Raw genomic sequence first — 13069 nt, forward strand, 5'->3', positions numbered from 1 at the left:
TATATCAAAAATTAGTTATTGTTCATATACGTATCTCTGAATTTTAAAGTGGAATTCTCAGTTTTTTCAAAAGTACCAATAGGTATTTTTAGAATAAAACAGACTTAGAAATGTATATATACATTTAGATCAGGGCTGAGTAAAATGCAGATCTCCAGATGTTGTTGGTCTGAAATTCCCATGAGTTCTATCCAGAATAGCTAATAGAGAGGAATGCTGGGAACTGCAGTCAGCAACATCATGAGGACCATGTTTTGTCTATCCCAGTATACCAATAAAACATATTTATAAATCCATCATATATGGGAAAATAATTCAAAAATACCTACTTCAATTTTCTCTTGATATACACATTTCCATACAGTGTTTAAAAAAATCCTCCCTTAATGCAGAAATGACATAAAACAGGGACCATCTTCCCATTCAGGAGAAAAGCAATTGAAAGGGAGACTTCCATATTCATACTGTCAACATTTCCCTCATATTTCATTTTGAAGTACTGCTGCATCAAGTCCATGACCTGGAAGGGTTAGTTTCTGCAAGGGAAACACAGGAGAAAGATGGGTCTCACTTGTTCATAGGGTTGGATTTGTAGCACTTCAAACATCCTTTTGCAGAACCCAATCAAAACCAATTAAAGCTATGAAAACATTTTGGTCTCAACAGCTTGATAATTGCCAGGACCAATCTTCTAGAACACGGGAGGGGGGGGGGACCCAGAATCTGCTCAATAACTCTGTCAGGGATATGGGTCCAGAGTAGGATACAAAATTCATGATGCTCTCTGCACCGCATGAAGATCCTGCAGAGAGCAACTCCTCCAATCCCATGTCATTTCCAATCAGGACCCCTGCAAGTGCCTGCATCTTGGAGAGGGAATGTATCTTGCCTAAGCCACTTCACAAGCCAGGTGGGAGACCCAGAGTGGGCCAGAGGTTGCCCATCCCTATTGTATGCCATTTATTTTGATACATTTGCACAGTAACAGTGAGTAGTGAAAAGGAAAGAACATGACCCTGATCTCTGTTCTTTAAATTCTGGAGGGCTTTGTGTCTTGCTAAGAAGAAATAGAGAAAAGTAAGTCAGCCAGTGAATCTGTATTACAGTGAGTAACCAGCATTCAGAAACAGCATAAAGCATATGATCCAAATATGCAGAGAATAAAACAAAATGGAATGAAATGGCATAACATAGTACAACATCATATAACTTAACATACATAAAGATTAGCTACTCAGTCCTTTCACAGTGGAAAAGTTGCTCTTTAGTACAATAATTCACAAAATCCCCACCCTGGGTGACCACCAGCATTGTCATTTGACTGAATCCAGAGGAATTCTAGCACTTTCATTTCTCTCATTTTCTGAAGCCTGCAACAAGAGGATGTATCAGTCAGTATATAAGAGACTGTTGAAATGCATCAACATTAGAATTCTGAATAAAATAAATCTCCCAATCTCTCATTGCTGGAAATATCTCATTTCCCCCCCTGAGACTACCCTACAGTCATTATACCTTATAAGAATGGCCCATTACTTAAACTGGGCTGTATTATTTTTTATGTCTGTTACATTAGTAATTCTCAGTACATATTAGTAAGTCCGTTTGACTCTGAGTAAGCATCAAGAACATGAGTCTTTTATCTGAAGTACATTCAATTATGGACAACATTCAATACTACCAACTTCTTTAATGACAGGGCACATGTGGGTTGTATTCAGCAAGGCTGAAATGGCTTCATGCCTTCTGAGATACCCTTAATCTTGCTGGCTGCTATATGAAAAAGCTGCAGCAGGCCAACAAGCATTGCTTTTCTGGATATCTCCATTGGCAATGCACTGCTACTTACAAAACGCTTCCATTTTAATCCATCAGTACCTGGAAGAGTTTGGTAATAGGCATTGGGTCTTTGTACTTTGCTTGTCATGGGCACCTCCTGAAATCACTTCTGCTAGATTGGAATTAGACATTCCTTCCTTTACTGAAACCACTTTTTTGTTTTCCTCTTCTCCACAAGCATTTCTCTCCTTCTGTCTCTTTTAATTGCAGGATTGCCAACGAAACACAACTGGAGACCACTGTGAAAAATGTCCTGATGGCTACCTGGGTGATGTCGCCAGGGGAGCGCCCACTTTTTGCCAACCGTGCCCTTGCCCTTTGCCACTGCTTGCCAAGTAAATGCTAAGTGAAATTTATTTTATGTCATTGGTTCTAGTAGAGCTGTCCATCCTGCTGCTAAGCATACTCATGTTCTACTATCATTAGGCCTCCTGAGGGAGCACAGACTGTTAACAATTGTCTAGACAAGATCACGTTAGCCTATTTATTTTTACAGGCAGTTTGAGAATATGCTATTGTTTCCCCTTTATTTTCAGTCTCATTAGCAAACAAACAAAGGAACTGTGGATTTCATTATCTCCTAACTTCATTTCTACTTTTCAACTCTGAGCACTGGAATGGTTTGTACAACAATGCAGCTCCTAATTAGAAGCTCAGACACAAATCTGATGCACTGATCCACATAGCTGATACACATTACTATAGGCACAGTTTGAAATCTGTTTCAGATTTAGCTCAATAGTAAAATGAATATGTAATAATAATAATAATAATGTTTTATTTATAGACCGCTATTCCACAATGATCATAGCGGTGTACAGTAAAAGTTGCAATACAAAATTAGCCCCTACTCACCCCCTCACTCCCTCCAGGCTGGATGATAACAGTTGGCCGTGGAGGGAGGGCTCTGTCTCTTCAGGGCAGGCCCGATGTAAAGGCGAGTAAAAAGGGAAACAATTTTTCATCAGTTTTTGGAGTAAAGCTGATAACTGGAATAGACAAAATTGGGCTAGTTGGCCTCAAAATCTGCTAGTCCAGCTCCTGTTGAATCAAGAATCCAGCTTTAGTGAAAGAAATACATTTCTGTTTCACACTTCAGGAGACCAGAATCTCAACAGAATAGGGAAGCTGAGTTCAACACTCATACAAATATACCATCATAAAGTTGTCTAGTCATTCATACATTGTACATGTGCTAAGGTAACTTTCCATCCAACTAACATTCTTAGCCAGGTGTTTAGGCTAGCCCTGGAAAGATAGCCTAAACTGGGCTACTACAGACTCTTCCATGGAAACTACTCAGTCCTTGTTCCTTGTTATCAGAAAGCCCGCTCTCACCCTTATATGTCAGAGAGAAATGAGATATGCTGGTGTAACATTTGCTATGTCAATTTTATTTTATTTTTTCTAGAGGGAAATACTTAAACCAAAGGCACATGATTCTAAAAAGATGCAAGCATTTATCTAAGTTAGGCCAGGGGATGCCATACTACTGTCACTTTCCCTTTCACTTATAATGCATAATCTACTGTACCTATTCACCTGGAGCAGTAGAAAATGCACATAAATTAAGGGTGTCAATCTTTGTTTATTTCTCTCTCACATGCAAGAATGAATAATTTCAAAACTTTTCTCTCTGCTTGGTTAACATTATGACTTTTTTTGCTCATCTTTATTGATTTTTGGCACTTTATGACTCTTTTCCAAAAAAAAAAAAACCAAAACTTTTTTGCATCACTGAATTTTTCACACAAAAAAGTAAGGAATCTATGTTTTGCTGTTTTCTTAGAAGTCTGTCTCTGTGCTAAAGCATTCTTCCTTGTCAAAAACATTTATGAGTATTCTTTACATGTCTATGTATAAGTACACAGTACAAACATGAATTTTGTGCATTAACTGGCACATATGTGTAGCCTCTATATGGTTAACATTTGGTAGTGATTCTTCACTGTTCTACTGTTTTAACAAATTCATTTGCTGCAGATTACCACTGATGTATGTTATAGCTGATTATGCAAATATCCTATATTATTAATTTTGCTCATATTGGCTGGTATTCTCTTGGATAGTCCCAACTAAAGTAGACCTATTCAGTCAATTGTTGAATGGTGAGTTAACACATAAGTAAATATCCTTAATTGAATGGGTTGAATTTAGTCAAGTCTAACAACAGGATTTAGCCTTCAGTGCACATTACCTTTGTATATACACAACAATTAGTGTATTGTATTCATTGTTTTGGCAGGCAGGAATGCAACAATCATGATATGTCCAAAGTACAATAGCCTCAGTTTAGTCATCTTTACTTCTAATGAGGGCAGGCTTGATTTAGTTGATGTCCACACGGCGCCGTGGTGCACTATTTGGACTCTGTGCCATGCGTACATCATTATGGCTGCCCCTGTGTGGATGGGGTGAGCCATTATTGCACAGTAGGGCTCAGGAGCGTGCAAACGCTCTGCTCTTCCGAGCCCTAAAATCGCCAGTCTATACCAGGCATACGTCCCCAACCACAGCATTTTCCATACAGGAAAGCATTTTCTACAGGGAAAATAGTACTTCTGCACAGACAATACTTTCTCTCTGCACAAAACAACCAAGTTCAAATTTTGTGTACAATAAGTTACATAGAATAAGAAAATTCTTCTCAGTCCAAGTTTCTTCTCATTAAGGTTTTTTACCACTTGAGAAATTCATTTTTGATGAACTTTTGATTTTTTAAAAAATATTCTTCCCATCCCTAGTCTCTACTGCTGATCACTGGGATTTCATGTTTTTACAAAGTCTGTGTATGTCCAGCTTCAGTTGCTGCATATGAACTGTTTGATCAAAGCTCCATTACCATTTGCAAACATACAAAGGACATCTCTGATACACAGTTTAATCAATGGATACATCTATTGCTATGAGCTCTTACTTTGTAGAATGGTTAAGATTTCCAACGCTTTTTTTTTAAAAAAAATTGCCTGGATCATATTAGTTAGTCTGAACTAGCAGAAACCAATTGAAATTTGTTAAATGGACAATCAACACATTAGCAAATTACGGTATATCAATTCTATGGGTGTTGGGACCAGCAATAAGATTCAGACCATTATCTTGAATACCTATTAAAATTTTTATAGCTAACTGATAAATTATATATATTTTTCTTAGTGTTGGACGATGGAGACCAGGGTTCAAATCCTCTCTGAGCCATGGAAACCCACCTTGGGCAAGTCACACTCTCAGCCTTAGAGGCAAAAACCCCTCTGACTAACTCTTGTCAAGAAATTCTATTATAGGGTTGCCATAAATCAGAAACAGAGCAGGGGAGCCTGAAAAGTTCCACCAGAGGGAACAGCCGCTGCTAGGCCTCGGAGGAGGAGTGTGGTCGAAGTGAGAGACTCCTTGCTGAGAGATACTGAACCAGTGGTTTTTGGGTCTTACAAGATGTCTTAGGAGGTGTGCTGTCTCCCTGGAGCGAAGATCTGTGATGTGACAGAGAGGTTGACAAGATTTGTCAAGACTACTGACCAATACCCCTTCCTTTTGGTCCATGTGGGAACCAATGGTACTCCAAGGCACAGCCTTCAGAATATCATAAGGGATTATGAGGCTTTGGGTAGGCAGTTGAAAGAGATGGATGCACAGGTTATCATCTCATCTCTTCTCCCAGTCGAAGGGCATGATCCAAGAAGGGAGACAAAAATAGCAGATGTAAACAACTGGCTCCGTAGATGGTGCTGCCAAGAACAGTTTGGATTCTTGGACCATGGGCCGTGGTTCCATGAGGAAGGACTTCTGGCAAGGGATGGGCTGCATCTCATGCCAGTTGGCAAAAACAGTCTCAAACATTTGATCAGGAGGGCTTTAAACTGAGTTATGTGGGGGAGGGAGACAATATTCTGGAAGGCAAAAGGGATGGAGAAAATAGCCAAACTATAATAGTGGGAACAAGACAAACAGTGCAAAGACCCAACAGTGGGAGGAAAAAATGTTTGCACAGGCAGCAAGTAAAGGGAACACATGGTCTTAAATGTCTCTACACTAATGCACAGAGTATGGGAAATAAGCAAGCTGAACTTGAACTCCTAGTACAACAAAGCCAATATGATATAATAGGCATCACTAAAACCTGGTGGGATGAGTCTCATGATTGGAATGTAGGAATAAAGGGGTATAACCTTTTCAAGAGAAATAGGCCAAACAGGAAAGGAGGAGGAATAGCACTATATGTCAGAGATATTTACACAAGTGAAGAGATCCAAGACATCTATACTGGCAACCAGGTGGAGAGCATCTGGATAAAAATTAACGGGGAGGGAAACAACAAGGATGTTAAGGTGGGAGTCTACTACAGACGCCCCAATCAGATGGAGGAATTGGATGATGCCTTTCTAGAACAGATGACCACACACTCAGGAAGGAGAGATGTAATAGTGATGGGTGACTTCAACTATCCTGATATTTGCTAGAAGTCAAACTCAGCCAAATCCTTAAGGTCTACCAAATTCCTCACTTGCCTTGGAAACAGTTTAATTGTCCAAAAGGTGGAAGAGGCAAGAACGGGATCAACTACTTTGGATCTGATCCTAACCAACAGGGATGACCTAGTTAATGGGGCGCAAGTGGTGGGATCCTTAGGTGGAAGTGCCCATGTTCTCCTGGAGTTTGTTATACAGTGGAAAGGAGAAGCCAGGCATAGTCAGACACACATTCTAGACTTTAGGAGAGAGGATTTTAGTAAACTTAGAGAAATACTGGGGGTGATCCCATAGTCAGGAACACTAAAAGATAAGGGAATTCAAGACAGATGGTACTTTCTCAAAAGGGAGATACTGAAGGCACAATTTGAAACAGTTCCAATGAGGAAGAAAAATGGGAGGTGTCTCAAGAAACCAGGATGGATGACTAAGGAACTTTCAACCGAGTTAAGTTTGAAACAGAACATGTATAAGAAATGGAAAAAGGGGGAAATCACAAAAAAGGAATTCAAAGAAATAGCAGGCATTTGTAGGGGTAAAGTCAGAAAAGCTATAGCACAGAATGAACTTAGGCTTGCTAGAGAGGTTAAGAACAATAAAAAGGGCTTTTTTGGATATGTCTGCAGCAAAAGGAAGAAGAAAGAAACAGTAGGGCCACTGCGTGGAGAAGATGGCAAAATGCTAACAGGAGACAGAGAAAAGGCAGAATTACTCAACCCCTTCTTTGCCTCTGTGTTCTCAGAAAAGGAAAAGGGTGCTCAACCTGAGGATAATGGAACAAAGGACAGAACAGGGGAAATTCAGCACAGAATAAGTAAAGAGATAATACAGGAATACCTGGTTGATCCAAATAAATATACAGTAAGTCTCCAAGGGTATAAAAAGAACTGGCAAATGTAATATCGGAGCCATTGGCAATAATCTTTGAAAACTCCAGGAGAACAGGAGAAGTCCCCGCAGACTGGAGGAGGGCAAACGTTGTCCCCATCTTCAAAAAGGGGGGAAAAAGAGGATCCCAACAATTATCGTCCAGTTAGTCTGACATCAATACCGGGAAAGATTCTGGAGCAGATCATTAAACAGAGATTCTGTGAACATCTAGAAGGCAATGCCATAATCACAAAAAGCCAACATGGGTTTCAGAGAATCAAGTCATGCCAGACAAATCTTATCTCTTTCTTTGATAAAATGACCAGCTTGGTAGATGAAAGGAATGCTGTGGATATAGTATATCTTGATTTCAGTAAGGCCTTTGACAGAGTTCCCCATGACATTCTTGCAAAAAAGCTGGTAAAATGTGGGCTAGACAAAGTAACTGTTACGTGGATTTGTAATTGGTTGACTGGCCGAACCCAAAGGGTGCTCAAAAGTGGCTCCTTTTCATCCTGGAAAGAAGTGACCAGTGGGGTCCCACAGGGTTCTGTCCTGGGCCCAGTGCTATTCAACATCTTTATCAATGACTTGGAGGACAGAATTGGGGGCATACTTATCAAATTTGCAGATGACACCAAACTAGGAGGAGTAGCTAATACCCTGGAGGACAGGATCAAAATTCAAAATGACCTCAATAGATTAGAAAGCTGGGGCAAAGCTAACAAAATGAATTTCAACACAGAGAAATGTAAGGTACTGCACTTAGGGCGGAAAAATGAAATGCACAAATATAGGATGGGCGACACCTGGCTGAATGAGACTACGTGTGAAAGGGATCTAGGAGTCCAAGTAGACCACAAGTTGAACATGAGTCAATAGTGTGATGTGGCAACTAAAAAGGCCAATGTGATTTTAGTCTGCATCACTAAAAGTATAGTGTCGAGATCAATGGAAGTAATAGTGCCACTCTATTCTGCTCTGGTCAGGCCTCACCTGGAATATTGTGTCCAGTTCTGGGCACCATAATTTAAAAAGGATGTGTAGAAACTGGAGCATGTCCAAAGGAGGGCGACTAAAATGGTGAAGGGTCTGGAAACCATGTCCTATGAGGAACGCCTTAGGGAGCTGGGGACGTTAAGCCTGGAGAAGAGAAGGTTAAGAGGTGGTATGATAGGCCTGTTTAAATATTTGAAGGGATGTCATATTGAGGAGGGAGAAAGCTTGTTTTCTGCTGCTCCAGAGACTAGGACACAGAACAATGGATGCAAGCTACAGGAAAAGAGATCCACCTCAACATTAGGAAGACCTTCCTGACAGTGAGGGCTGTCTGACAGTGGAACACACTCCCTCGGAGTGTAGTGGAATCTCCCTCCTCGGAAGTCTTTAAACACAGGCTGGATGGCCCTCTGTCAGGGATGCTTTGATTTGGATTACCTGCCTGGCAGAGGGTTGGACTGGATGGCCCTTGTGGTCTCTTCCACCTCTATGGTTCTGATTCTATGAAACACACCGCAACAATAATATACTAGAATAAACTGCTATTTTGATCATTAAATTCCCCCTTTTCCTTCTTTTCTCTTTATATGGACAGTATATTGCTAGAGCAGTGAAATCAGAATTGGACATAATATCCTAAGAGTTTTGGCAAGAGAATGCTTGCTGTTCCACTTTGTAACAAGGGAGCTAACAATATGAAAAACAGAGCCAAGGGATTTTTAAAGTCTGGCCGTTAGTGTATCAAAATCTCTGAGCTGGCAGATTCATTATATACACAGTTGTTCTTGGGACTCATCCGTGTGGACTGTATTTTTTGTTTTCTTTTGTTTTCTTGGTCTGGCTAAACGATCTCTATACTATATCTGATACCCTGGGAACTTGTAGAAGAGTTCCTGTTAAAGGAGCAATCATTTCTTTCAAACAACTAAATAACAGCTGTTCCATCTAGCAGATGTAATTCAAGTGTGTTCTCATGTCCAAAAAAATGTTTTCTTCAAATTTGCTAAGGAATTAACCCATGTAAAATAAGTGAGGAGTAAACAATCCAGGATGGGAGTAGTATTGGGACTGTGTCATTAAAATGTTGCAGAAGGCAGTCTGTGGATATTGATTTCAGGACTATCTCATGAAGTCTGGTTAACTATAAATGTCTCCAAGGAAGGCAAATAAATGCAGGTGTTTTAACTCTGGAAAATATTAGCTTAAAAATACAGATAAAATTGATATAATCCAAAATTATAGGTACCTTCTTTTATTTGTAGGAAAAACAATAAACATACTTGAGTCTTCCTTTATACTTCTTCTCACACAGAACAGTATCTTCCCTGTCTGCTGCAGTTCTCTATCCCACAATGTTTCAAATAGCCCACTTAGAGGCAAAACATATGGCCCCAAAGCAGCGGTTTCACGCCGCCCCTTTCAGCGCCACATCAGACCCACAGCAACTGCACACTGCAGGCCCAATCCGGCACTTTGCTGCCTCTAAAAAGGCCTTTTAAGAGTGGTAAAAAGATGCCCTTGCCACAGCGGTGGCAGCTTTTCTGGGTTTCTTTGGCACAGTGTGCCTAAACACTGTGCCAAAGAAATGGCGTGATGCCACCCACCATGCATGCAGGCAGGTGGCGTGATGCCAGCATAATGGGGCAGAGTCAGGGCATGTGGCGTGTGACCACCATGCCACCACTCCACCCCAATGCCAGTGTGTTTATGCCAGTCTGTTTATCCCCTTACCCTTTCGAGTAACCTTTGGGAAGGTGAAAGAGAAACACAGGGATTGACAAAATGGAGGCACATGGCAGAAGTGCCTTCTGGCATGAGCAGAAGTGCCTTCTGGCAATGCAGAGTGACAATAAGATATGATATAAAAATCTTGAAAGCAGCTTTTATGGGCTAGAGCCCAGTGTATTCATTACATAATGTGGTTGTCTACATGGGAAAGTACATTTTTACCATGAATAAAGGAAAAGAGGAAACTGAATGTTTTCCATAACATAAACAATTCTAGCTTTATCTGGCTTTATTTGGGGTCTCCCCTTGGAGGGAAAAGATTTACATAACTGTCTTTTTCATGCTGCTGACAAAATGCAACCCAGCATATTCTTGTACTATAATAGTCCATTATAAGTGGGTTATGAACCACTCCAGATTTTAGTCTAAACTTCAGATGAGCTATCCAAGGTGATGACTCTATTTTGACAATAGGATATGGCACCTTTGATGGCTCCTTTAAATTTGTTCTAAAACCCAAGGTGGATTTACTTCTCCACTACCTTGGAAACCAGCAGATGCCACTGGCCACAAAGATATGCTGCCTTACTGGAATGCCTTCATTGTTCACCACCTTAGAATTATCCTGAGATAAGGCAGGGCATGCTTCACATGCTTTACTGCATCATCTATGTATTTCCACAGACATATTTTGAATTTCAAAATGGTCAAGATCTTCCATCAAACACATGGCCACAATAATGTAGCTATGCTTCATCTTCCTATTAAACCTGAAATTCACCTTAAAAGTCAATCGACCATCAGGAGCACTGGAGGTCTGTGTTGCTGGCAAGTGGGATACTGCAGGATTGGCCAACATCCTCCCACCAGAAACAGATGCTGTGAGGCCCAGGAGCAGGGCCTGTCACAATTAATCTCTCCCTCACTCACTGGTGGGAGAAGGCTGTTCACATCATCCTACAATGCTGTGCTCACCAGCAGCACACACCTCCATCAGTCCAGACCACTGACTGGCTTTTAAGGTGGGTTCAGGGTCATTTGGTGTCATGGCAGTAGTGACAGCACAAGTGATCCCAGTTGAGAATACAAAGCAGATGACATTGGAATTTATGACACTGGAATTGGCTAACAGGATACCAGCCAGAATATTTATTGTACATTTTTTGACTGCTGTAGAAAACATTTGATCCCCAAGTCTGGCTATACATCCTATTTCCAAAACTATTAATTATAATGGTTTATAATTATAATGATGTAGCAAAATGGTGTCCCTTATAAAAAAAATGGAAAATTAAGGTTTGATATTTGAAATGTATGCTTCTTTTAATATTTTCAAGCCGTGTATGCTTGAACCTGTGTATTAAAAATCTGTGTATAAGAAGGGCCAACTGTATCATCATGTTTTTTTATTAATAGCATTTAAGCATTATTGATATGATAGCTCCTTCCCATCAATTATAAATGGACTGTAATATTGTATAGAGCCAAGTCACACTATAGTAAGAAAAAAATGTACTCTCAAGAGATGTCCCAGCCCAGACAAAAACTAGTCAGAGAAAAGTCCACGAGAACATTGTTCCCTCTGCCTATTGAGTTCACCCATTAGAAAGAACTCCGCTTGAAAGCATAATACAGTGCCAAAGGTATGCCTCATTCTCACCTTGAAAAACAAATGAGAAAAAATTCTTGATATGGAAATGCACTGATTATATAGTGCACAGTATGCTTAGACCATAACAAACATTAAATTCGTGAATGTCTACTGTCTCTGAGAATGACTTTTCATTGCAATTTTTAGCTTTGCAGTCTCCTGCTACAGAAAAAATGGAGTGGTACGCTGTAGGTGCAAAGAAAATTATGCAGGGCCAAATTGCGAAAGGTAAGTACATATTCAGATTCAGTTTTAAAAATGATAAGACTTGGTGACACTTATCTTGTAGTTTAACCAGTATTTTATTCATCCCACTTTGGGAGAAAGGCAGGATATAAATCCAATAGATGTATAAATAGATATTTTTACATAGACCAAACAATTTATGAAGATGGAAAAGGCTAAGCTCATGTGTGACTGTGTTCAGCCATCTATATCCTATCTTACCTATTAGGTTGCCATCAATGACAGTGACTAATGGCAACTGGTGGTTCCCATGTCAGGGGGATGGTGAATCCAGTCCATATTTCAGTATGAAGTTTAATGGAGCTAACCACTGACATGGAAGCTGCCACTGGCAGTGACAGGTGGATATGATGGAAGGGAGTAACTGCCTGAGAGCTCATCTGAGAACAGCTCAGACTTGCTAGAAAGTAACAGCTTTCTGTAGAGAGAGATCCTTCCACACTTTTAGCAACTATCTGAATTAACCGTGAGGATAATAGTAGATATGCACTTCTGAAACAAACTGGGAGCTTAGGGAAGCAATGGGACATTGCTTTTGAACTTTGTAAACAGCATCTTGTTTTTCTTCTAATCTGTTCTTCTGATTTAGAAAATTTTTTGTTATTGAAATCAATAATTTTTCTTCCACTTTAATTATTAAATGCGGGATGTATTAAAAGTATGTGCACACAAAGCACAAAAAATAAAATATTCTATTGGCATTGCCTCCCTTTTGCAAAAATATGCAGGGGTGACCTCTGTTATCCTCAATGCGCACGCTCGCAGGGCACACCCCATTCAAACTATGGAGCTTGAATAAGTGTGAGTCTCCATTTTCGCAGGGGGTCTGGAATGGATCCCTCACGTAAATGGAGGGCCAACTGTAATATTTTCTCTCATACACAAACTGAGCTCAAAAAACCCAGACCCAATGTGAGACCCTTATTCAGAACACTATCATCCTCTGAATATTTTAGCCCCTTAATTAAAACATGCAGTCTATTTTCTACTGTCAATCAAGTATGCAATGTTGTTCTGTCCTGATCTCAAAGGGAAATCCACAGGATATGATGGGAAGCACAATAAGGCAGGATAAAGTTGCAGAACTTCAGAAAGGCCAAAGTAATCAACTTGATCAATGAAGTCAAGGGCTGAACGGAGGCATTTTATCCAACCAGGGATAGAGCCCCTTTCCCCATCCTTTTCCTGAGCAGTAGAAAGCAAGAATCCTATTGTCTAAACACTAGCACTTCTCTCATGAGAGTGGACTTACTGTTTGCGTAGGCAAGGG

General features: G+C 40.2%; 1 protein-coding gene across 1 annotated transcript in view; it reads left to right on the plus strand.

The window, feature by feature from the left end:
* Positions 1 to 13069, plus strand: part of LAMA4 (laminin subunit alpha 4) — a 148555-nt gene that overhangs the window by 39306 nt on the left and 96180 nt on the right. Inside the window, exons 3-4 of the mRNA XM_089530550.1 lie at positions 2050 to 2174; positions 11701 to 11781. Of these exons, the coding sequence (XP_089386676.1) occupies positions 2050 to 2174; positions 11701 to 11781 (206 nt within the window). The remainder of the gene's footprint in view (positions 1 to 2049; positions 2175 to 11700; positions 11782 to 13069) is intronic.

This window comes from Sceloporus occidentalis, unplaced genomic scaffold (genome assembly GCF_023333645.1).
Source record: "Sceloporus occidentalis isolate IW3139 unplaced genomic scaffold, rSceOcc1.0.p SCAF_6, whole genome shotgun sequence".
Taxonomy (NCBI): domain Eukaryota; kingdom Metazoa; phylum Chordata; class Lepidosauria; order Squamata; family Phrynosomatidae; genus Sceloporus; species Sceloporus occidentalis.